The sequence below is a fragment of the Entelurus aequoreus genome, linkage group LG02 (assembly GCF_033978785.1).
Source record: "Entelurus aequoreus isolate RoL-2023_Sb linkage group LG02, RoL_Eaeq_v1.1, whole genome shotgun sequence".
Classification (NCBI taxonomy): Eukaryota; Metazoa; Chordata; class Actinopteri; order Syngnathiformes; family Syngnathidae; genus Entelurus; species Entelurus aequoreus.
The window spans coordinates 68,069,016-68,093,974 of record NC_084732.1 but is presented as its reverse complement, the minus strand read 5'-3'; the positions used below and the strand labels follow the sequence as shown (position 1 = coordinate 68,093,974).

Here is a 24,959-nt window from a genome sequence, read left to right as displayed (position 1 = left end):
CGAGTTAAAGGCACATTGCCAAGAAACAAAAAAAGTTAGCCAGGCACTTCTTACTTCTTCAGATGAGACTGGAGGTTTGCATAGTGTCTTGTGTTGGATAATACAACCAACAACAGCATTTTTGTTCTTCGAGTCAAATTATGGGCATTGTGCCGTCTAAACTACAGATCTCGGTAGATTTATACCATATATGGATAATCCGCTGACGATGTTCCCAATTGGTGACGTCACTAACTGTGCACATTCCAAATGGGCCGTTTGAAGGAAGTAGATAGGAAGGCAACATGGTTTTAAATATCTCTGCAATGCCTCCACACTTTGGTTTCATATTTTCGGGACTTATATAAATCCCAAATGCTCATCAGCAGGTACCTATTTGTAAGGAAAGTTGGTTTTGCATGATAGGGCTCCTTTAAAGTACCACTGAGTATAGAATTGAGTATCCTATTAAGTTTCTGTGCAAAAATTATGCAGGCTTAGAGTGTTAGGGATGTTATGATAAAAACATTTCATATCACTGTTATTGTGAACAAACATATCACAGTTATCATCATTATTGTGGTATTGTTGAATGTGCTCAAAAGTACTTATACACACGGAAATCATTTGACTTTTGGATATATCTAAAATGAATAGACCCACTGTTAGAAAGCCCATTATTTTACAGGTTTTGTGTTTCTTATGCTTCACTGATAAAATCATCTACAACGGGAGGTTTGAAAGGTAACCCCCACGATAATCGAGGGAACACTAATTATTTCCCCTGTCCATGTTTTTAACCCTCCCTTCCCCCCCTCCACGCACGCACACACACACACGCATGCACAATTCAATGTTGTATGTATGCTTGTAAAAAAAATCACAGTTGCTTGTGAATCACATAACGAAGGTCAACAAACAGCCGATTATCATTACAGCATTTTGTAATATTTTAGGCTTATCATGCTAATGACCTCCCAAAACAGCTAAGGCCACGAGATTAGGTGAACTATGTGAGGAGGAATTTTCAACTTTTTGTTGGAAGCTGAAGTGATTTCCGGCAAACAGGAAACTGAGTGTTTTCCTGTGGGTGCTGTGGCTGCTCTTGCTTACATCCTGCCTTAGGCTGTCAAGGAGTGCAGGAACACTAACCTGAAGATTTGTAAGGGCTTACCTCACACTTGCCCCTCTCTTTGCTGATAGCCTAAAATGTTTTCATCAAATATGCAAATAATACATTGGCCGTAATGCCCCTTAAATGTGAATGGTGGAAATCTGTGTTGTTTTTTATTAATATGACTTCTTTTTTCCCCTTAAATATTTGTATTTGATATACATCCACTATGCATGTATTCCTGTGGTTCTACTAAGAAGACGGTGGTTAGATGGTAGATTCTATAAAACAGGTCACAGTGGATTATTGAAAGACTTGCATTGTGCTTAAACATGTCGACAAATGTCGAGAATAAAATTTGTTGTCGATAATAGTCGTGACGTCATCACTCACGTTTTTCTGGGCGGAAAAACATAAGACAATGCCAGTGATAACATGTAAAGTTTGAGGATATTTCCTCTTATTCTTGTTAAAAACTGAAAAGCTGAATGAGCAGCATAGTTACACTCATACTTGCCAACCTTGAGACCTCCGAATTCGGGAGATGAGGGGGGTGTATATATTTTCAAGTATTTCTTATATATATATATATATATATATATATATATATATATATATATATATATATATATATATATATATATATATATATATATATATATATATATATATATATATATATATATATATACTACCGTTCAAAAGTTTGGGGTCACCCAAACAATTTTGTGGAATAGCCTTCATTTCTAAGAACAAGAATAGACTGTCGAGTTTCAGATGAAAGTTCTCTTTTTCTGGCCATTTTGAGCGTTTAATTGACCCCACAAATGTGATGCTCCAGAAACTCAATCTGCTCAAAGGAAGGTCAGTTTTGTAGCTTCTGTAACGAGCTAAACTGTTTTCAGATGTGTGAACATGATTGCACAAGGGTTTTCTAATCATCAATTAGCCTTCTGAGCCAATGAGCAAACACATTGTACCATTAGAACACTGGAGTGATAGTTGCTGGAAATGGGCCTCTATACACCTATGTAGATATTGCACCAAAAACCAGACATTTGCAGCTAGAATAGTCATTTACCACATTAGCAATGTATAGAGTGTATTTCTTTAAAGTTAAGACTAGTTTAAAGTTATCTTCATTGAAAAGTACACTGCTTTTCCTTCAAAAATAAGGACATTTCAATGTGACCCCAAACTTTTGAACGGTAGTATACATATATATATATATATATATATATATATATATATATATATATATATATATATATATATATATATATATATATATATATAAATAATCCGTTCATGAATGAGTATATCCGTTCGGCCACCGTGTTCAATGGAGAAGTCTGATCTACAAAATTTGCAGGCAGCATACCCCTTCCCCTTCGAGCTGTCCCGGATGAACTGAAATTATTTTTTCCAATCATTTTGGAACTTGCAAGCGTACTTCTTCTTCTTCTTACTCGTCGTCGCCATGTCTCTTCTTCGTTCTTCTGCTTCGTCTTTGTTATGTTTTTGGACATTACTACTTGCCGTAGTTTTGAAGCAATGCATGATGGGAATCCGGATGTTGTGTGTCAGTGTATTTACGTGCCGGCTGGAATAAACACACGATGAGAAATAGCTGTGTGCCTGCCTACTTTATGGGTTATAGATAAACCTATGGATAACGGAGACATATATAATAGTCTCCTTTTCAGGTGAGAGAGGACGCTAAAGGCAGTGCCTTTAAGGCACGCCCCCAATATTGTTGTCTGGGTGGAAATCGGGAAAAATTCGGGAGAATGGTTGCCCCGGGAGATTTTCGGGAGTCTCCCTGGAAATTCGGGAGGGTTGGTAAGTATGGTTACACTATAAATAAATATTTATGAATGAAAGTCTTCTTTGTAGTACGGAAGCACGTGTAAAATAACTTAAGCAGCATTTAGAAGACGAAAAATTTGAGCCATTACATATGTGTACTCTTTATTATCCGATTAGTCGACTAATCTTTAAGATGATCGTTGACTAATCGACTATCCAAATATTCGTTAGTTGCAGCCCTGTGTCATTTATCTGTATATATAGCACTAGCACTAGTATCTGATTTGTTTATTAAAAGAAAGCTTCTTTGATGTGAGAACAAAATCTGCTGCACAGGATTGTGATGATTATCAGTTGTGTATTCGGTGTTCTGAAGTTTAAATGTGTGACTCATCTTTGTGGCTGTTTTTGTGACGCACTTTAGTTGACCTTTTACTTGGTTGCCCGAATGGATATGATGTTCTTGACACTTTCCACCTGTTTTGTGCGAGTTTCCTTAGGAACCCAAATAAATATGCTATCACTGATTTGTTGTCTTAATGGCTTTCTGCAATGGGTTGTTGTCCATCGTGCCAGCCATCCATCGGTTTTCTACCGCTTGTCTCGGGCAACATTTTTTTATTCACTTCATCAGTATGCTCAAAGTAGGTGGATCATCCGTAGACGAGCCCGAGGTATATTTTATCACCTTTACTAGACTCTGTTAAATGACAGGCAAGGCTAAGCCAAGGCAGGCTTGAACAAAGAGGCCCTGTGCATCATGACTGTTGTGTGTGTGTGTGTGTGTGTGTGTGTGTGTGTGTGTGTGTGTGTGTGTGTGTGTGTGTGTGTGTGTGTGTGTGTGTGTGTGTGTGTGTGTGTGTGTGTGTGTGTGTGTGTGTGTGTGTGTGTGTGTGTGTGTGTGTGTGTGTGTGTGTGTGTGTGTGTGTGTGTGTGTGTGTGTGTGTGTGGTTTGATAGCTGCTCTTTGTTTCCCAGCTCCTGGCCCTGCTGGCCGGAGTTCGGCCCAGACTAATATTGAAGTATAAATACACTACTGCCATTAGTTTGGGCAACATCAAGCACACCATTGTTTTACACTACTCTGCCACTTTCAAGGTAAACCATGTCCTTTTGAATTGTTGTATTTTTTGTGTTGTTTATAAAATTAGATACAGTCATGTTTGTTTTGGCAACGCAGGGTTTGTGATCTTTGCTACAGTGTAGCCTGTAATGTTCCAATAACAAGATACACGGTTTCAAAACAGGCACATTTTGACACACTCAGAATATTGATCTTTTTCCCACATTTTAAAACATTTTTATTTTAACTTGTGCATTTAAAAAAACAATTGCACTGTACAATCGAAAATGTAATCATTCATCCATTACCATGATGAGGAGCTTATTTAGACTGTCGCTGCTGGGTTTGTAGTCAAGCGCACTCCATTTTTGCCTCAATTGCTATATGGTGTAATGAATCAACACACTACTACACAATCTACAAATCTTAAAACTCTGTTAATTGAATGGTATGCCAGTGCTTACTTCTGAGTCCCATTTTAATGATAGGAGCATTGTAGTGTACATTTGACGAAGTGCAACTGAATTTCGATAGTTTTGATTCTCCTGAGTCACTTGCGCTATGACTAGCTTTCTGTAAGACCCTACCAGCAAGGTTAATGTACTGTGCATGTACATATCCCGTGTATTGCTTGGTTGCACATTACATCATGTCTGTTTGCTGTTGCTTTAGACTCATGCTATTGGGGGGCAATTAAGCTTATTCGTAGCAGGAAGCCTTGTAAAAGTAGAGCTACAATATAGTTAATGTGTGAAGATCGGAGTTCCTAAAAACAACCAAAAAAACGCACAGAAAGGTGGCTCCTGTGCTGAGCTTGTAACTCTCGTAAAATGTATCGGGTAGTTGAGAGTCTGAACATGTACCTGTTTGCATTGATCGCTTAGTCAAAGTCTGCATACATCTGAAAATAAACTGTAAACGGCTGTTGTTTTAATTTATTTGCTTTTCTTATTCTCCTAATACTTACAGTACCTATGCACAGTTCCAATTTAAAAAATTGACATATAATGTATCTGTGTTGTTAAGTGCATATACGATGTTTAACATGAAGAAATCCTTGCTAAGTAGTATTAATAAAGTAGATTAATAAATCTATTTTAGGGTGCATATCCCATATTAACAACAAACTCAAAATTTATATCACTAAATCTTGTTGTAACTAGAGCTGGGTATTACTTCCTAAATTGATTGGATTTCGATTCATAAGGTTCTCACTCAATTTATTATGATTTGATTCACTCTGCGCTTGAAGGAGATCTGTTATGCAAAAACAATTTTTTTTACCAATAGGTAGCTGTTTTTGTGTATTTGGGATCTGCATAGGTCCTGAAAATTCGAAATCAAACCATTGAGGCTTGGCGGAGGTATTTATAAAACAATCCGGCCTTCCTTCATACTTCCTCTAGACCAGGGGTCACCAACGCGGTGCCCGCGGGCACCAGGTAGCCCGTAAGGACCAGATGAGTAGCCCGCTGGCCTGTTCTAAAAATAGCTCAAATAGCAGCACTTACCAGTGAGCTGCCTCTATTTTTTTTAATTGTATTTATTTACTAGCAAGCTGGTCTCGCTTTGCTTGACATTTTTAATTCTAAGAGAGACAAAACTCAAATAGAATTTGAAAATCCAAGAAAATATTTTAAAGACTTGGTCTTCACTAACTGACAAAGAAGCAGATAACAGATTTGGTGTCCAGTTCAAAGTGTGACATGATTTATTTAAAAATTTGAGAGTTGACTTTTGTATTTTACATGAGTTATTATTTGTACAAACATGGTGCAAAGTAATTCATGATTTGTTAAAAAATGTTAGTGGCTAGCTAGTTAAAATGGGATATTGTGGTTTCACAAGACTGTCTTAGAAGTGATCATTTGAAAATGTTCAATTTGAAAAATGTGCACTTAGAGAAAATATAAAAATAAAGTGTTGCATATTGATATTTATCTGTTTCTATATATATTTATTGTGAGAAATCATTAAGATGATCAGTGTTTCCATAAAGATAAATATAATTAATTATTAATAATAACATAGAGTTAAAGGTAAATTTAGCAAATTGGCTATTTCCGGCAATTTATTTAAGTGTGTATCAAAATGGTAGCCCTTCGCATTAATCAGTACCCAAGAAGTAGCTCTTGGTTTCAAAAAGGTTGGTGACCCCTGCTCTAGACGAACCGTTTGGAATTTGCCCTATTTGTGCCGTTTTTCGCTTTGGTAACATCAGCAGATTTACCCGTAGAGCTTTGCGCTAGTCCCCCATTGTAGTCCGAAGTTGTACTCAATAAGTTTATTATTTTTCTCTATCCTCTTGTTGTGGGGCTGACTAGCTTGAACATGCACATGCAGCCTCCGCTGTTTCCATTTTTAATACAAAGTAGCGCATAGTTCTAACTTGACTCGATATAAAAAAAAAGTGGTATAAACTACACTATGGCTGACGGACAGAAGACGTAGTCGAGGTGGAGACACGTAAATAAGAGCTCACAAAATGGGGCATCCTGAAAAGACGGTCAGCAAGCGGCTTGAAGACGGTTTGTAAAACATAATCTTTGCAAAATTTTGACTAAAGAACCACCATTAAATGTTATGTAGACCAGTGTTTTTCAACCACTGTGCCGCGGCACACTAGTGTACCGTGAGATACAGTCTGGTGTGCTGTGGGAGATTACCTAATTTCCCCTATTTGGGTTAAAAATATTTTTTGCAAACCAGTAATTATAATCCGCAAATAATGTGTTGTTAAGTGTCGATGCTGTCTAAAGCTTGGCAGAGTAACCGTGTAATACTCTTCCATATCAGTAGGTGGCAGCCGGTAGCTAATAGCTTTGTAGATGTCGGAAACAGCGGGAGGCAGGGTTCAGGTAAAAAGGTATCTAATGCTTAAACCAAAAATAAACAAAAGGTGAGTGCCCCTAAGAAAAGGCATTGAAGCTTAGGGAAGGCTATGCAGAACGAAACTAAAACTGAACTGACTACAAAGTACCGTATTTTTCGTATTATAAATCACAGTTTTTTTCATAGTTTGGCCGTGGGTGCGACATATACTCCGGAGCGACTTATGTGTAAAATTATTAACACATTACCGTAAAATATCAAATATTATTTTTCTCATTCGCGTAAGAGACGAAGCAAATGGCAGCAATCGTCACACACACGTCAGCAATCGTCACTCACACGTCAACCAATAAGAATTCGGCGGGGGAGGGTCATGGCAGAAGTGCATTGTGGGTCATGAAATGCTAACTGCTATATGCTATATGCTACTGCCGTAGCTATTAAAATGGATCACATCAACATTGGCGGTAACTTATAAAAACTGAGAAGGACTGAACTAAAATGGCACCGAAAAGGAAATCATATACTGCAGATTACAAGCTGGACGTAGTGAAATATGCAGCAGAGAACGGCAATCAAGCAGCAGAAAGAAAGGACATGCCAGAGGCGACACCGGGGAGGAAGATTTCATTGGATATAGCGATCGGGAGTGACAGATTGTTTGGTAAACGTATAGCATGTTCTATATGTTATATTTATTTGAATGAGTCTTGCCGTGATGTGTTGCGTTAATATACCAGGCACGTTCTCAGTTGGTTATTTATGCGTCATAAGGCGTACACTTATTCAGCCTGTTGTTCACTATTCTTTATTTATTTTATATTGCCTTTCAAATGTCTATTCTTGGTGTCAAATCAAATAAATTTCCCCCAAAAATGCGACTTATACTCCAGTGCGACGTATATATGTTTTTTTCCTTCTTTATTGTGCATTTTCGGCCGGTGCAACGTATACTCCGGAGCGGCTTATAGTCCGAAAAATACTGTAAACAAAAACAGAATGCTGGATGACAGCAAAGACGGCGTCCATAATGTACATCCGAACATGACAATAAACAATGTCCCCACAAAGAAGGATAAAAACAACTGAAATATTCTTGATTGCTAAAACAAAGTAGATGCGGGAAATATCGCTCAAAGGAAGACATGAAACTGCTACAGAAAAATACAAAAAAAAGACAAAAAGCTACCAAAATAGGAACGCAAGACAAGAACTAAAACACTACACACAGGAAAACAGCAAAAAAACTCTAAATAAGACACGGCGTGATGTTTCAGGTCGTGACAGTACACCTACTTTGAGACAAGAGCTATAGTGTTGCATGGTTGGTTATGGTTTAAAGTCGTATCCAACGATTGCGACAACAACTTTTTACTGTCAACAGAGTTTTGTTTTTTAATGTTTTCTGCTGGTGGTGTGCCTCCGGATTGTTTCAACTCAAAAAATGTGCCTTGGCTCAAAAAAGGTTGAAAAACACTGATGTAGACCACTGGGAATTTTTTTAAGTGTTAATTATTTTCTCATCACCATAGACAACTTCGGACAATTTCAACTTCAACTGTAAACAAGACTATGTCAAAGCAATACAAATAAATAAAAGTAACCAATATAAATCAGAAATGTGTTTTATTTTCAATAATGTGAGTGCATCGGTACACGGCTCCCTGGATCGACCCACATGTAAAATAAACCGGCTAATGGCCCGAGAACAAAGTTATGAATTGGTTTAATTTATGTGCTACTACTGCTGAAATCACTATCTGCTCTGCATAGCACTCTTGTTACATCTCACCCACTGTGTGTTTATATGTCTCTCACTTCCGTGAAACTCTCATGAGACCTGTCACAGTAATGTAAATGTGCGACATTAACACAATTAAGTCTACCATTTGGAAGATATTTGGATTGTTTAAGAAAAACTGTAAACTTGATAAAACTGTTTCAATATGGAAAGACTGTAATACAGCACTGAAGTACTGCGGTGGCATGACTACCGGTAAGCTCAATACGCACCCGGTGGAAAGACATAGGGAAGAAACCAGTGATAAGAATGTTAGTACTGCTAGCTCAAATACTCACAAGGACAAAGACACAGACATACAAGGTTTCCTTCAACCAAAAATTGGTCAACAAAGCTAGAGGTAAAGTTATTTTCAGCTCGAGACAAGGTATTAACCTCTTCAATAGTCCGTTTAATTGTTACAGACTTGAGACCGTAGTGTGTTTTGTAGAATGAGGGACATGATACATACATACAAGCCTTGGTACAAGATACTAAGTCAACAGTATGTTACCAACAAATGCGTGCCAAAGCTGAATAATAAAGTAAAGGATAAAGTCATATTGTGCCAGTAATGAAAATGTAATATTAAGTATGTTTTCATTGTGAGAGGGGCTTTCCAAAGTGCTTTGAGTGTAATGTGTTTATAAACACAATGACATGGTATGTCGTGTAAAAAGCAACACAAATAATTGTTTGCTGGTCTTCTGTAAAGTATATTTATCCTAATATAAACAGTGCCACATTTATAGAATTGACCTGGAATCAATTGTAACCTAAATTAAAGTCTACTTTAAACCACAAAGTTGATTGAAACTTGATTGCATCAAATTGAATCAGATCGGATCAAATTTAGCCATCTGCGTTTAAATTAATCTTGAAATATGTTTAGTCATGTGCTAACTAACAATAATGATGACCTATCGAAATATTTATTCTTACTTTCACTATGCTGCTCATCCGGCTGTGACAAAAATAAAAATACTATAAACCATTAAATAACAACTAACGTACCAACTTTAGCCCATTTAAGAGCGAGAACAGTATACTGTCCATATTATAGGAAAACAAAGGACAGTCAATTTAGCAGCAATACTTTCAAAAACTAGGACAAGCAATGTGTTGACAAAAATAAAGCATACAGTTTTTATGATATCAAACGACAGTGTTAGGATTTTGTTGTTAGTCAGATAGCAGCAATAAAAACTATCTAGCTTCCTCAAAAAGAAAAGTGTATATTGTGATGAATTGTTTAGAACACACAAGTATTTAGATAAAGTTCTCTCTTTTGTTAGCTAATTCGGTAGCAAGCAAGTTATCTTCGAGAAGAGTCGGCGACTGCATCCTCCAGATATCCAACATGCCTACGCTTTAAATGCTCCCGCATCACAGACCTACTGCCATGACAGGTCTACTTTGCAAATTGAACAAGTTATTCATGCATAGGGTGACATGTTCCTATACTTTCTATGTTTTCACCTGCTATGTTGTTTCCGGTAACCGCACTCATTTTGTTGCTGCTAGTCACCAGTTGCGCTGACTTGTGCATGTTCGTTTGCGTCACGGTAAACACGACCGACGACGTCACCGACTATTGTGGACAAATTAATTTGTCGGCGACCAATTTTATCATTGATTTATGTCGATGAATCGTTGCACCTCTCATTATAAGCAAATCGCTTGACAACACCGATAAACAACGATCGCAAGGCATTCAACAACGTCCACCATATACAATATGTACTTACCAACGCGCGAATCAACAACAACAAATTAACAACTCAATTCCCAATTAATGGACCCCACTCCAGCTATTTATTTTTATTTTTACGATATCTTGTATATTCATATCTGTGCAGATAAATAACGTATTGAATTTTTTCCCCCGATTCTGAAACTGGAAATGCCACTCGGTCTTGGAGTAGCAACCCAGCGATAAGGTGTGGGTGTGACTGTTTGGTACAGCAATAGATGCTTTACACAAAATGTTCATTTGTGTACTATACAGTCGTGGTCAAAAGTTTACATACACTTGTAAAGAACATAATGTCATGGCTGTTTTGAGTTTCCAATAATTTCTACAACTGTAATTTTTTTGTGATAGAGTGATCGGAGCACATACTTGTTGGTCACAAAAAAAATTCATGAAGTTTGGTTCTTTTATGAATTTACTATGGTACTACTGAAAATGTGACCAAATCTGCTGGGTCAAAAGTATACATACAGCAATATTAATATTTGGTTACATGTCCCTTGGCAGGTTTCACTGCAATAAGGCGCTTTTGGTAGCCATCCACAAGCTTCTGGCAAGGTTCTAGTTGATTTTTTTGACCACTCCTCTTGACAAAATTGGTGCAGTTCAGCTAAATTGGTTGGTTTTCTGACATGGACTTGTTTCTTCAGCTTTGTCCACACGTTTAAGTCAGGACTTTGGGAAGGTCATTCTAAAAACTTAATTGTAGCCTGATTTAGCCATTCCTTTACCACTTTTGACGTGTGTATGGGGTCATTGTCCTGTTGGAACACCCAACTGCACCCAAGACCCAACCTCCGGGCTGATGATTTTATGTTGTCCTGAAGAATTTGGAGGTAATCCTCTTTTTTCATTGTCCCATTTACTCTCTGTAAAGCACCAGTTCCATTGGCAGCAAATCAGGCCCAGAGCATAATACTACCACCACCATGCTTGACGGTAGGATTGGTGTTCCTGGAATTAAAGGCCTCACTTTTTCTTCTCCAAACATATTGCTGGGTATTGTGGCAAAACAGCTACATTTTTGTTTCATGCAACCACAGAACTTTCCTCCACAAAGTCTTATCTTTGTCCATGTGATGTCAGATGAAACAAAAAATGTAGCTGTTTGGCCACAGCCATGACATTATGTCCTTCACAAGTTTATGTAAACTTTTGACCACCACTGCATGTGTGTGTCCCTAATGAGTTTCAGGCCGCATTTTTTTGTAATTAGTAAAACAAGTCATTGACTGTTCATTTTGTCTTCATCCTGCACCCTGCCTATCAGCACAGCCCCACAGTTCAAGGACAAGGCTACCTGCCTGTCTGACCTCCTGCTCACATGACCATTGTTGTTTCTCATGGTGTCGCTCCCCTCGGTGGGCCTGAACTGTTAGATGAATTAACGTGTGAACGGATGGCTGCGTATATCTCAAAACACTTCAGAGAAATGGATGTGTTGGGGAATGTCAGAGGGAGCTGTGGCTAAATGGGTCATGTCCCGTCACACAATGGCAGCATTACTGTGAGAGTTGTAGTGGCAGACATGGGAGGGGAGAAGCCAGGGGCATGGATAGTTTTTGAGGATACCCAAGCTCTTTGCGGCAATTATAGACACAAATAACATCCACACAGAGCTGCTATGGAAATTAGGGTCAAAGGGTTAACTGTGTATTCAATAGGGTGAGGCCAACTGATTGATTGTTGCAAATGAGGGAAATGACAAGCACAAAAACAGTAGGTGCAGCATCAGTTCATATTTACACTTTTGCTGTATAATTTCTTACACTGAAAGCATTGGTTGCATGAGTCAAATGTTTTGTGTTGTTACAGCTTGGAGATTTGCTCTCACAGGGCGTCTTCCCAATTGAGGAGAAATGTTTGCTATTTTTAAAATTGCCTAATCTTCCAACAGTTTTTCTGAGCTGATCTGTTATCAAAAAGATGCAAACCGATTTATACCAAAAAAGTAAATTAGAAAGTGTCTTCTTTCTCCTGTTTTTGTTTACTTGAAGGCCCTCGGGTAACGTTTTCTTTTTTTGGCTGGGAATGCTTTGTCCACGTGATGGGTGGCTTCTTGCATATCTTGATGTGGTCTTTGTAAACAAGCAAGGTTGGCACAATACTGCACAATCTCCTTGTAAGAGAGACTTTCTTGCTCAAGTAGACCAGTATGTAACCACATAAAGATGCTGCATCCATGTTCTGTTAAAATATTTAGCGGGTACTGTCTATCTGTGTTGGCCCTGCGATGAGGTTGCGACTTGTCCAGGGTGTACCCCGCCTTTCGCCCGAATGCAGCTGGGAACGGGACTAACGGTAGAAAATGGATGGATGGGTGGATGAATGCACAATTGCACACTTTTGCCCCAGTCGCCATAAACTTGCAGTTCAAAGACATGTATCATATTTATGACCAAATTATGTGGATATTATAGGTGGGGAAAAATTATCGATTCTCCGATGCATCACGATTAGAACATGGGCGATTCACGAATCGATGAATAAATGTCCAAACATCAAATATTTATGTATGTTAAATAAAGTAATAGACTGTTCTAAAATGCGGCATTAGTGCTAATGTTTTTTAAACGTTAGTTCTAGGTTTGGTTACAACTAACCAAGGGAGAACTATTAGCTAATATTCTTTTAACGTAATGTGTTAGCTGGGTCAGCGCGGCGGACACACACGGAGGAGGGAGGAGAGGACAAGCTATGTTAGCCGCGTGCTAAGCTAGTTTGAATGTGAAGTAGTAAAACAACAAAAGAATAAATTCATTGTACACTTCAACAGAAGGCTAATAGGAAGAAAAAATTAGCGTGTTGATAAATAAGTCAAGAGACACAATAATATCCACACAGTACGGCAACAATCTGTCAGCCATAGATATGAGTGAGCTGATTGACTACTTGTCTTTGAGCCACAAGTTTATGGCGACTGGGGCCAAAGTGTGCAACTGTGCATTCATTCATCCATCCATCCATTTTGTACTGTTTGTCCCGTTCGGGGTCGCGGGGGTGCTGGACCCTATCCCAGCTGCGTTCGGGCAGAAGGTGGGGTACACCCTGGACAAGTCGCCACCTCATTCTGAACAATCTGTGGCTTTAGAAGGCACAACATTTTAATCATAGATGCCTGCTAGACAAGTAGTTCTAAAATAGTTTATTTATTTTTTCACTTAGCAGTCTACTACAGTTCTCACGTATCTAGTCTACCACATATACAGTACAAGCTAGAAGTTTGGACACACCATCCCATTCAATACGTTTTCTTTATTTTCATGACTATTTACATTGTAGATTGTCACTGAAGGCATCACAACTATGAATGTGGAGTTATGTACTTAACAAAAAAAGGTGAAATAACTGAAAACATGTTTTATATTGTAGTTTCTTCCAAATAGCCACCCTTTGCTCTGATTACGGCTTTGCACACTCTTGGCATTCTCTCGATGAGCTTCAAGAGGTAGTAACCTGAAATGGTTTTCACTTCACAGGTGTCATAGTTTTGATGCCTTCAGTGATAATCTAGAATGTAAATAGTCATGAAAATAAAGAAAACACATTTAAATCAGAAGGTGTGTCCAAACTTTTGGCCTGTACTGTATATCTAAACTTTGTCCACTAAATACCTGAAATAACACAATACTGCATACATCGGTAGCCAAAGGAAGAGCCAATTATTGATATTATTAATCATGAAATGTATTACATTTAGAATACATAATGCAATATACTAACAATATACATCCATCCATCCATCCATCCATCTTCTTCCGCTTATCCGAGGTCGGGTCGCTGGGGCAGCAGCCTAAGCAGGGAAGCCCAGACTTTCCTCTCCCCAGCCACTTTGTCCAGCTCCTCCCGGGGGATCCCGAGGCGTTCCCAGGCCAGCCGGGAGACATAGTCTTCCCAACATGTCCTGGGTCTTCCCCGGTTGGACGTGCCCTAAACACCTCCCAAGGGAGGCGTTCGGGTGGCATCCTGACCAGATGCCCGAACCACCTCATCTGGCTCCTCTCGATGTGCTAACAATATACAATACAATAATAACATACAATATAATTTATTAGAAATGTATAAATTATTATTTATTTATTTATTATAAATAACCGATTTATAATTTAATCGTAGCCGCCCAAATGTAATCGTAATTGAATTTTGAGGTGCTCAAAGATTCTCACCTTTACTGTCAGCAAAAGCGCTACAGCTGGCCGCGCACCTGATCGGCCCTGGATCGAAGTGGGCACTCGGCAAAAGTAAGGAGAGAAAGGTATTTCAAGTTTATTAATGCATTTCTTGTTCAAGCCTATGAAAACTTCCCCAATTTTGGCATTAGTAGCGACAGTAATGTCTAACTTAACGTCTTGTGCGTCTTCAAATTTCTGTTTGGGCATGTGTGTTTTGCATGTTTTCGCCGTGTTTTTGTGGGTTTTTTCCGGGTACTCAGGCCTCGTCCCACATTCCACAAATATGCAGTTAGGTTCATTGGAGACTCTAAATTGTCCATAGTTATGAATGTGAGTGTGAATGATTGTTTGTCTATCTATATGTGCCCTGCAATTGGCTCGGTTAATTTTCGTTAGCCTGTCAATAAGCTTGTCCATTATACGTTAGCAGTAAGCTAGCGGCATTAGATCCAACCTTTATCCTGTATAATTGTTATATACCGTAATTGTCCAAACTGTATTATTTAACGTGATTCCAACATGTATGTGCACTTCATGTGTACATGTAATGTACTTTCCTTTGTGAAGTGAAGTGAAGTGAATTATATTTATATAACGCTTTTCTCTAGTGACTCAAAGCGCTTTACATAGTGAAACCCAATATCTAAGTTACATTTAAACCAGTGTGGGTGGCACTGGGAGCAGGTGGGTAAAGTGTCTTGCCCAAGGACACAACCGCAGTGACTAGGATGGCGGAAGCGGGGATCGAACCTGGAAGTGAAGTAAATTTGAAGTGAATTATATTTATATAGCGCTTTTCTCTAGTGACTCAAAGCGTTTTTACATATCTAAGTTACATTTTTAAACCACAGTGGGTGGCACTGGGAGCAGGTGGGTAAAGTGTCTTGCCCAAGGACACAACGGCAGTGACTAGGTTGGCAGAAGCGGGGATCGAACCTGGAACCCTCAAGTTGCTGGCACGGCCACTCTACCAACCGAGCTATACCGCCCCACATTAGTGTGCTTATTTTACATGTAGTGACTTCATTGTGTAAAATATCAATAAACTACATCAAGTTATTTTTTTCCATCTCTAATTTAAAAGACCATTTACATATTTGGCAATCTAAATTCAAATATTCAGGGAGGGCAGAGTATAGTGCAGCCTGTGTTACATTTTACAATAAGCAGCAATAATTGAACAATAGAGCAAAACGTAATAGTATAAGACAACATATATGTTAATAATAGTAACTAATAACACATATTTGTTTTTATATACATGTATAAGATTTGTTTAGCTTTTTTAAAGAAAATATATGCATCATTGCTGATTAAATTTATCAGACATCATATACTGTATATGATGACATCACATTGGTCACACCCCACCACACCCCTAGCCACACCCTCACCGCCACAAGTATATTGGCAATCAGGGGAAAACCCTGATTTATACCACCATCTGTTGCATTTTCTTTCCGACATTGGAATGGGGTTAAATGTATTAATGATGAGAGCCGTAGTATCAGTAATGACTATAGGGCTGAAGATGATGGAAGACTGATTAAGTGTTGTGGTGGTAATATCACAACACTCAGGTGGCTAAATATTGCCCTGTTATTTTGAAGGCCTGATTATGAAAGTGGTAATTAATGTGCAGTCTGCCATGTGCAGTGGTGTTTAGGGATGATACTCGAAACCGGTTTTCCTGGTTGTTCGATAAGAAAAGAACCGAGTCCTCGGACTCGAATCCCTTTTTGAGAACCGGTACCCGTTATCGAGACCACTATAGTAAAGAAAAAGAGTTGGTTCTTTATTCGAATCCCTCGGAACGAATCCCGTCCCGACCAGAAATGCCCCGTGTGACATCACAAGAAATGGCGTCACGTAGCTCAGTCATTAGGCGCAGATAGCGAAAGCAGGAAAAAAATGGACGGGAAAAAGCGCTCCAAGGTGTAATAAAGTTCAAAACAAAAGGTATAATCCAATGAATAACTTTACTGAGAGATTTGAGCAGGGTACAAACACATGACGAACACTTTTACGACCAACCGGAAACATAGCAACCAGGCTAGCAACGCACCTCCTTTACGGCAGCTTTCGCAACGTTCTTAAAGCAACCGCAGCACATACATATATGACATCTCCCTTTTTTAACTTTTGTTTTTCTTTCCTTGTAAACAAAACAAAATCACACTGTATATGTGTTGTCTATCTAATTATAAATAATGCAGACGAGGCGTGTTGGCTGAGTTCTTGACGTTTACTTCCACAGCGTGCTCATAACATAACCTCATTCTTAGCTGCCGGGTGACGATATGCAACAACACTTTTCGGGGCTACCGCGCATGCTCGTCACTCCCGTTGCATGCTGGGTAGTGTAGTTGTTATATTCCCTAGCTCATAACATCTTTCCCCCTATACAGAAATAATGTTAACTCAATAAAGTGTATTTCTTTTTTTAGCTTTAACTTTTCATTTTTTAGCATTGTAACCACATTTGCAAAGAACTTTTCTCTTCATAGAATTTTCTTTCAATAAAGAAATAAAGTGCAAAAATGTCAAAGCATCATAACAAACAGTTATGTCAAATAGCAGCAGAATTGCACTTTTTGGAGAGCTGTATTATTTTCAGTTTTGTGCCCAAGGGACTGATTTTATTTAACACTATTATTATTTATACACCTATAGTGATTACAGAGACAGGTTGTTTTTGTGTTACTGTATATATTTGTTTTTCTGAAAAATCCCACTTAATATACTTTGGGTAACAACAGTCAATATTTATTTATTTTATTTTAATTTTTTAAATATTATTTATACACCTATAGTGATTACAGAGACAGGTTGTTTTTGTGTTACTGTATATATTTGTTTTTCTGAAAAATCCCACTTAATATACTTTGGGTAACAACAGTCAATATTTATTTATTTTATTTTATTTTTTTGGGGGGTAACAGTCAATATTTATTTATTTATTTATTAGATTAAATTGTTTTCTTATATAATAAAAGTGAGCTTTTGTTAAACCAAATATTGTGTGTTTTTTTCCATATACAACACCCTATCTGGACTCGATAAGAGAATCGATAAGGAATCGGTTCGATAAGAGGATTCGATAATAGGCTCGAACTCGATAATTTCTTATCAAACATCATCCCTAGTGGTGTTGGTATCTTTTCTTCTTCCTTAGTCACATTGGACAGTAATCAGCATTTCGCCGCAGACAGCTGTAGCCTCACTCCCTTCAGGCAGACACAACCGCCAGAAGTGGTGCTTCATCAACTGGAAGGGAGCAATGTAGAAATTACATGTAAAGGAAATGCATGTCACTCAGTTAAAATGTTAGTTTCAGCCCTAATTATCACATTGTTGCAAAGAGCCTCTTCAGTAGAAGAGAGTACATTAAAGCAACGATAAACAGATGCAATCATGCTAATAGAGACTATGTGACATTTGAAAATTTGAAAATGAGTGAAAGCAATACATAGATGCTCGTCTCATGTTAGATTACTCCTTGACAGACAGGTCGTCACATTAATTCATCTTTGCTGCAGCTCTCTCTGATGACCCAGCCAGGAATAATATGAGCATGTTCACTCTGTTTTTGAAATCACACTCAAATCTCTCGAGGCTATTTACTCACGCTGCTGTCATTGAAAATATTTTAACATATGTACTTGAGGGTCTCCAGTCATGCAAATGAACAATGGAGATTGCCTACTTTTATACTATTCCTTTTTTGAGAGGGTTTTGGTTTCTAGTGTAGAGCAAAACAATATCCATCCGCTCACACTTAATACTCAGTGACCTTCTGCGTGTAATCACACATCTTGTTTCGTATGATGACTGTTTTTTATGCAAGCCTGCACAGTAACTTAAGTATGCATGATATCAAGTGGATGTGATGCAATTCTAATGTAATGTATTGTATTTGTTATTTTTAGTCTTGTGAGATAAGTGTGTGTTTGTGTTTTTTATAGGCTGCATTATTTTTAATTGTGGTGTAATGGCTGTTATTTTCTGATTTATACCACAAAAGCTTAACTACAAAGCTCAATGAAGATGTTCCAAAGAAATGCAAATGACATTAGTTAATAGCTTTCCGGTTATTTTGATACTCGACTAGATTATCTATCTGCGGATCATACCATAATGAACATTTGCGTCTTGTTTCTTCTGTTGCAGAGTGCAGCGATGGAGGAAACAGTCATCTGGGAACAGCACACAGTGACCCTTCACAGGGTAGGTGTTTACAGCACTATAATTCACTCAGCAATTAATGTTTTGTATTGTCTTTTTTTAGTCTGTTTTGTATTGTCTTTTTTTAGTCTTTCCACCAGTCTATAGTGTCTTAACTGCAAGGTAGTTGCTCTCGTCTCCCTCGATACTACACTATGTCCTCTCCCTAATCATGTGTCTTCCCTCTGCTTACTGAGAGGACCAGCTGTAGGAGCAGGATGTATGGTGCTGGAACAATAGTTAGGGAGCCCAGATGGCAGGAAACAAGGCTAAGGAAGACCGGCATCAGCATCCACTTCCTTACAACTTATTTTCTCTTCCTTCCTGCTCAGGGCAAAGCGGGAACTGTATGACACTCTTATTTTTTGTTTAATGTCGTCAAATTTCATTGCCATGGACTACACCCATCAAAGCCCAGTAGACAAGATTGTTCACTATGTTTGATATCAAAATCTGTATTGGCCTACATACACTATAAGCAAAAAAAGTATTGGGAGATTTGGTCTTTACAACTAAGGAAGAGAGGATGGAAAAACATGGACTAGGTCCTGGCTTACCAGCTTTCGTTTAGTTTTTACCTAAATTGTAGTGTGGTGTTAAGGTCAGGGTTTATTCGGTCAGGGTTCTGTGCAGACTGACAGATATTTCACACCAAACTCTTCTAAGAGTGCATTAATGACCCTAGCTTTGTCCACTGGGGCACAATCCTGTTGAAACAGAAAATGCCTTCCCTTAACTGCTCTCACAAGAGCTATATACTACGCTATGTCCTCTACCTAAATAAAACTGAAACTTTACTTTTTTCAAGCTACTGCATCTCCCCTCAAGTCTTAGGGCGCTGCACACTTTGAAAACCCCTAGTGTGGAGTACCTGTCTAGACTGGCCCGGTTGTTGTAATCTAATTAGTTAGCCGCTTTAGTGAGGCTGAAGGAGAAGCGCGTTGTTGGCTGCAATTCCTAGATTTCTGGCTTACCTCTGATGCTGTGGGGGAAAGTTTACATCACATGGCCAGTTCCCTTAGAGCTGCAATACATTTCCAGTTAACTGAACATAACTAATAGCTATATTGACAATCTTCTTTGATAGAGCATGTTAAAAATGTATCAGTGTTGAACGTCGTTCTTTGTGTGTCCAGGCTCCTGGATTTGGGTTTGGTATTGCCATCTCGGGTGGGCGAGACAACCCACACTTCCAAAGCGGGGAGACCTCCATTGTAATATCTGATGTTCTAAAAGGAGGTCCAGCTGAGGGATTGTTGCAGTAAGTGTCTTTTTCAGATCAAGTTGTTTAACCACGTCAGTATTCCATATTTATGCATTGATTTGTGGCGGCCACATATTTGGACCGCCACAACTAGATTTGGCGCAACTTGTTACACCCTCACTCATAAACTCATTAAATTGGGCTGTCTAAATACAATTTGAAGTTACAATTTATTGCAGTAAATTACAAAACTCTGCTTTTTAACACACCTTTTATTAGGCTGCAGCTATTGATAATTTTAGTTATCAAGTAATCTACCAATTCATTTGTGCGATTAATCAAGTAATTAAATAAAGCACACTCTATAGCAACTCTATAACAAATGTTCTGCTTCTCACAGCCTTCATTCTTTTTTCTAATAAATGCACATCATCATCATTAAACTTGCACTTTTAACATGTGTGTTTTAATAAAAATAAATACATAAACCCTCCACCGTTCGGCGTCACCCAGATCACTGCTCTAACACACCGTTTTTCCCATGTGTGCTCCATTGCAGCGGCTGTGCAGTATCAATTCCGAGCACTCCATGCAGCCAGAATTGTATCACTTTGTTTTAGTTACATTCATTAAACGATTAATCTAAGCAACAAAAAATAAATCAAAGCTTTTTTTCTAATCAAATTAATCGCTTTAAGCCCTAACTTCATGCACACCTGGTCTACAAGAATATGAAGACGTGGTATCAGTTTTGCCAACCTAGCAACTTTGTAGCTACTGTATTCTCCGGGCTATAGTTTGCAACAGTATACATTCTAGAAGATAACAAATATTTTTTTATATATGATACCCGCACCGGACTATAAGTCGCAGATATATATGTTGTGAAATTAATTATTTACACAGAAAACTTTTAAAATCATTATACCTTAATTGTTTCCAAACGGTGCCTGTAATAGGACAGTAAAATGGCTGATCAAACAAAACAGAAGTCATCGTCATGGACCCACTAGCTGTGGAAGCTAGCTCTCCAATCAGCTAAACAGACTCAATAACTCCTTGGTGGCGTTTTGTTGAATTTACTGAGGAATTCGTGAAACTGAAACAATACAAAAATAATGCCATTGTAAGTTAACAAGACAGACCCATGTAAACATGTTAGTATATTAGCTAATGCTATCAATGCTAGCTTGATTACATTACGATAGCGCTTACACATATGCTTTAAATCACTCCTACAGACATCACACGTGGGACGGTATAGAAAGTGAATTGTTTTAGTGATATTGCAAAACATAAAAACTTTGCTTGGAGTGATGAATGAAGAATCCATATGAGTAGAAGAGCTATAGACGACTCAAAAACAGAAAGCCACTTGTACTTCCAAAACAAAGCACTAAACCAAAGGAAATACTGTAGACAATCACCCCGAAGCACCTGCAGTGAGCAAAATCGTCTAAAAGATGGCACCATAGCATAAACAGTAACACACCTTTCAGTGTCTTTGAATGTGCATTATGGCCGTCAGCAAAGAAAAATCCATAAATGAGGCACACCGTTTTATAAGCCGCTGGGTTCAAAGTGTAGGAAAAAAGTGTACGGTATATTTAGTATTTAGACACCGCCAGATCGTCTGTTTCAATCAATCGATCAATCAATCAATGTTTATTTATATAGCCCTAAATCACAAGTGTCTCAAAGGGCTGCACAAGCCACAACGACATCCGTGGTACAGAGCCAACATAAGGGCAAGGAAAAACTCACAACCCAGAGGGACGTCGGTTCAAAATGTTCTGGTCTTATTGGACACTTTGGAGACTAACATGAAAGCACTTATTGCTCCTAATGAGCAGTGAGTCCTTCTGTAAATATTAATAGCATTCAAAGATTTGTGATATGAAGAAACACAAAATTAATTGACAGAAGGAAGGTGATGCATCATTGCCAATTATGCAAATGCCCACGCAACCTAGTGCCACTGATAGATAACAATACTGTGAAAAAATCTAAACACTGCACATACAGTGGAACCCTTTTATGTTGACAATCTGTCTCAGTCGACAAAGTCATCAAGTCCTGGTCCAGTGTGCTCTTATTATTGCTAAAAAGTGCCCACTTAAGCCGATGTAGACAACTTTTGTTGACATAAAATTTAAGACCCAAAGTGGTCACTTTGTCACTTTTGTAATAATATCAATCTGTTTTTTCCAATGTGTTATAATATTGTTAATTATTATTATTGTTTCTGTTTTACTTGTTTTTTTTTTTGCATAAGAAGATTTGTGGTTATGTCAAATACAAATAAAAACAAATATATTGTTGGAGGGGCAACAGGAAAGGCACTTCCTCCTACTTTCAAAGCTTTGGCATAGGACCATTGCTTGGCGGTTGAATTCCCTGCTGTTGTTGTATTCCTATTCTACAACTAACAGTATTCACCCATTTAGGTGAATTAGTGAAGTCAATTATATTTAATAAATTATTTATATAGTGCTTTTTCTCCAGAAACTCAAAAGGGCTTTACATAGTAGACCTTTTATCTACATCTAAGCTATATTTAGACCAGTGTGGGTGGCACTTTGAGCTGGGTAAAGTGTCTTGCCCAAGGACACGTTGGCAGTGACAAGGATGGCGGAAGCGGGAGTCGAACGTGGAACCCTCAAGTTGCTGGCACAGCCGCTCTACCATCCGAGCCACGCCACCCCAAATGTTGCACAAATGGAGGAAAGTTATGCTGTTGGTTCAAAAACCGTTTTGTATCACCCTTTCACTTCCTATGTCTGGCAATAGTCAGGAGTAAATCTGCAATGAATTGCAATTTTTGTTTTTGTTGCCAACTGCTTATGTTAACGGGAGTCAGCCAATTCAAGGGGCGTCGACTTTAACAGGTTGCACTGTAATTGCTTCATATAAGCTTCTACAACCCTTGGCAAAATGATGACATCACCAGACTTGGAGGATGTCCACTCAGTTGTCTAATTCTGAAGAAAAAAACAAATAATAGACATGACACAAATCCATAGTTATTTCGAATGGTAACTTTTTGGCTTTAAGAAGCACTAAAATAAATCCAGATCAAGCAGTATGAAAAAATCTATGGCATCACTAAATTCTAAGGAAAAATATGGAATCTTGAAAAACAAAAAAACACAACACACCACTAGAACTTTCTTGCACCAGCTTGCAGTCTCTGAGGCATGGACTAAACGAGTGACAAACGGTACTCTTCATCAGTCTTGTCCCAACATTCTCTGAATGCTGTCGTCAGATCAGTGTTACAGGTTAGAGTCTTGTCATGGACTATTTTCTTTTGGTATCTGTTTTTTTCTACAAAATTAAACAACTGAATGAACATCCTCCAAGTCTGGTAATTCCCTATTTTTTTTTACAGGGGTTGTATGAGGTTCTCCTTTTCTATTGCATTATTATAACAGTACGTTTACATTCCAGTAAACTACAGCTATCATTAATGCACTTAATGTTTGATTTTCCAGTGAAAATGATCGCGTGGTCATGGTCAATGCCGTTTCCATGGACAATGTGGAGCATGCATATGCTGTGCAACAACTACGCAAGAGTGGCAAAAATGCAAAGATAGTAAGTTTGACATTTTGACTATTCTCAAGGATTTCCCTGGGATTCATGTTCGGAAGAAATTTGTCATTTTGGTAAGATACCGTTAACTGTCCAATTTCATTTTCAGACTATTCGTAGGAAAAGGAAAGTACAGATCCCTGTTTCTCGGCCTGGAGACCGGGAGACCATGTCAGAGCATGAGGAAGAGGACAGTGATGAGGAGGAAGGCTATGACCATCACAGTGGTCGTGTTGCCCAAAGTGTCCCAAGTGGAGGCACGAGCAGTGGAAGACGACGTAACCGTGAACGTAGCAGCAGCGGTAGACGAGATCACAGTGCCTCACGGGAGCGAAGTGTCTCACCGCGCTCTGATCGGCGTTCACAAGCTTCTTCTGCTCCTACTAGGCCTTCTAAGGTCACTCTTGTCAAGTCGCGGAAACATGAAGGTGGGCAACACAATGTCCAAGAAGTGTATGTTTGGGCCACAAGATTGTTATAAAATTCACACATCCACATTTTAAGTTATAATAGCAAGACCATTTTTAATCTGTTAACAGCCATCACTTGATTGTCTGCTAAAATTCCATGTTTTGCATTTTAACTCTGAAAGCAGAATATGGACTGCGGTTAGCGAGCCATATCTTTGTGAAGGACATCTCTCCCGAGAGCCTTGCTGCCAGGGATGGGAATATCCAAGAAGGAGATGTTGTTTTGAAGGTGAGATAATTGCAAGTACTAATAATAATGAGTAGCATGTTGTTAAAACAAAACAAAACATGCACTCTTCTGTTTTGCCTTGTGCTGTTTTTTCTGACAAATACACCACATGGTGGGGCTGTTATTAAACCCCAAAGATTAACCCCAAAAGTCAGATGCACATTAAAGCTGCTATATGTCACTGGCCTAAATGGACCGTTTTCAACCTTTATGCGGATGCCTTAATTTCTAAAGTGTTTTAAGCACCATATCCTGATTGGCAACACTAAATTGGCCCTAGTGTGTGAATGTTGTCTGTCTATCTGTGTTGGCCCTGCGATGAGGTGGTGACTTGTCCAGGGTGTACCCCGCCTTCCGCTCAAGTGCAGCTGGGATAGGCTCCGGCACCCCCCGCGACCCCTAGAGGGACAAGCAGTAGAAAATGGATGGATGAATCCTGCCTTCTTACAGCTTTTAAGAAGCAATGACATAACTTCACCTGCACGTAACAGGGGCATGCGCATTAATTGTGTGTGTTCGCTAGTGATAGCGACTTGGATAGCTAACGTCAGCGTTAGTATATTCTGTCATAACAACAACATGACTGCAAATTGTTTGTTGCTTCTCTTGGAATGCTTTTGTGTTTGTGTGTGCACCCTTATGTTGACAAGACAGGGTGAGTGCCAAGCCTGAATGCCAAACAAATTCCTTGGGCCAACAAGCAATTTTTATTCAATATAATTAGTAATTGTGTAAAA

General features: G+C 38.6%; 1 protein-coding gene across 19 annotated transcripts in view; it reads left to right on the top strand.

The window, feature by feature from the left end:
• tjp1a (tight junction protein 1a) overlaps window positions 1-24,959 on the top strand; it is a 217,233-nt gene that overhangs the window by 140,154 nt on the left and 52,120 nt on the right. For 10 of the 19 annotated variants that reach the window (XM_062031118.1, XM_062031127.1, XM_062031184.1 and 7 more), the window contains exons 2-6: window positions 18,672-18,728; window positions 19,862-19,986; window positions 23,424-23,526; window positions 23,633-23,951; window positions 24,116-24,222. In XM_062031118.1, coding sequence (XP_061887102.1) covers window positions 18,672-18,728; window positions 19,862-19,986; window positions 23,424-23,526; window positions 23,633-23,951; window positions 24,116-24,222 — 711 coding nt within the window. The remainder of the gene's footprint in view (window positions 1-18,671; window positions 18,729-19,861; window positions 19,987-23,423; window positions 23,527-23,632; window positions 23,952-24,115; window positions 24,223-24,959) is intronic. The other 9 variants (XM_062031193.1, XM_062031218.1, XM_062031234.1 and 6 more) reach the window with 1 other exon arrangement.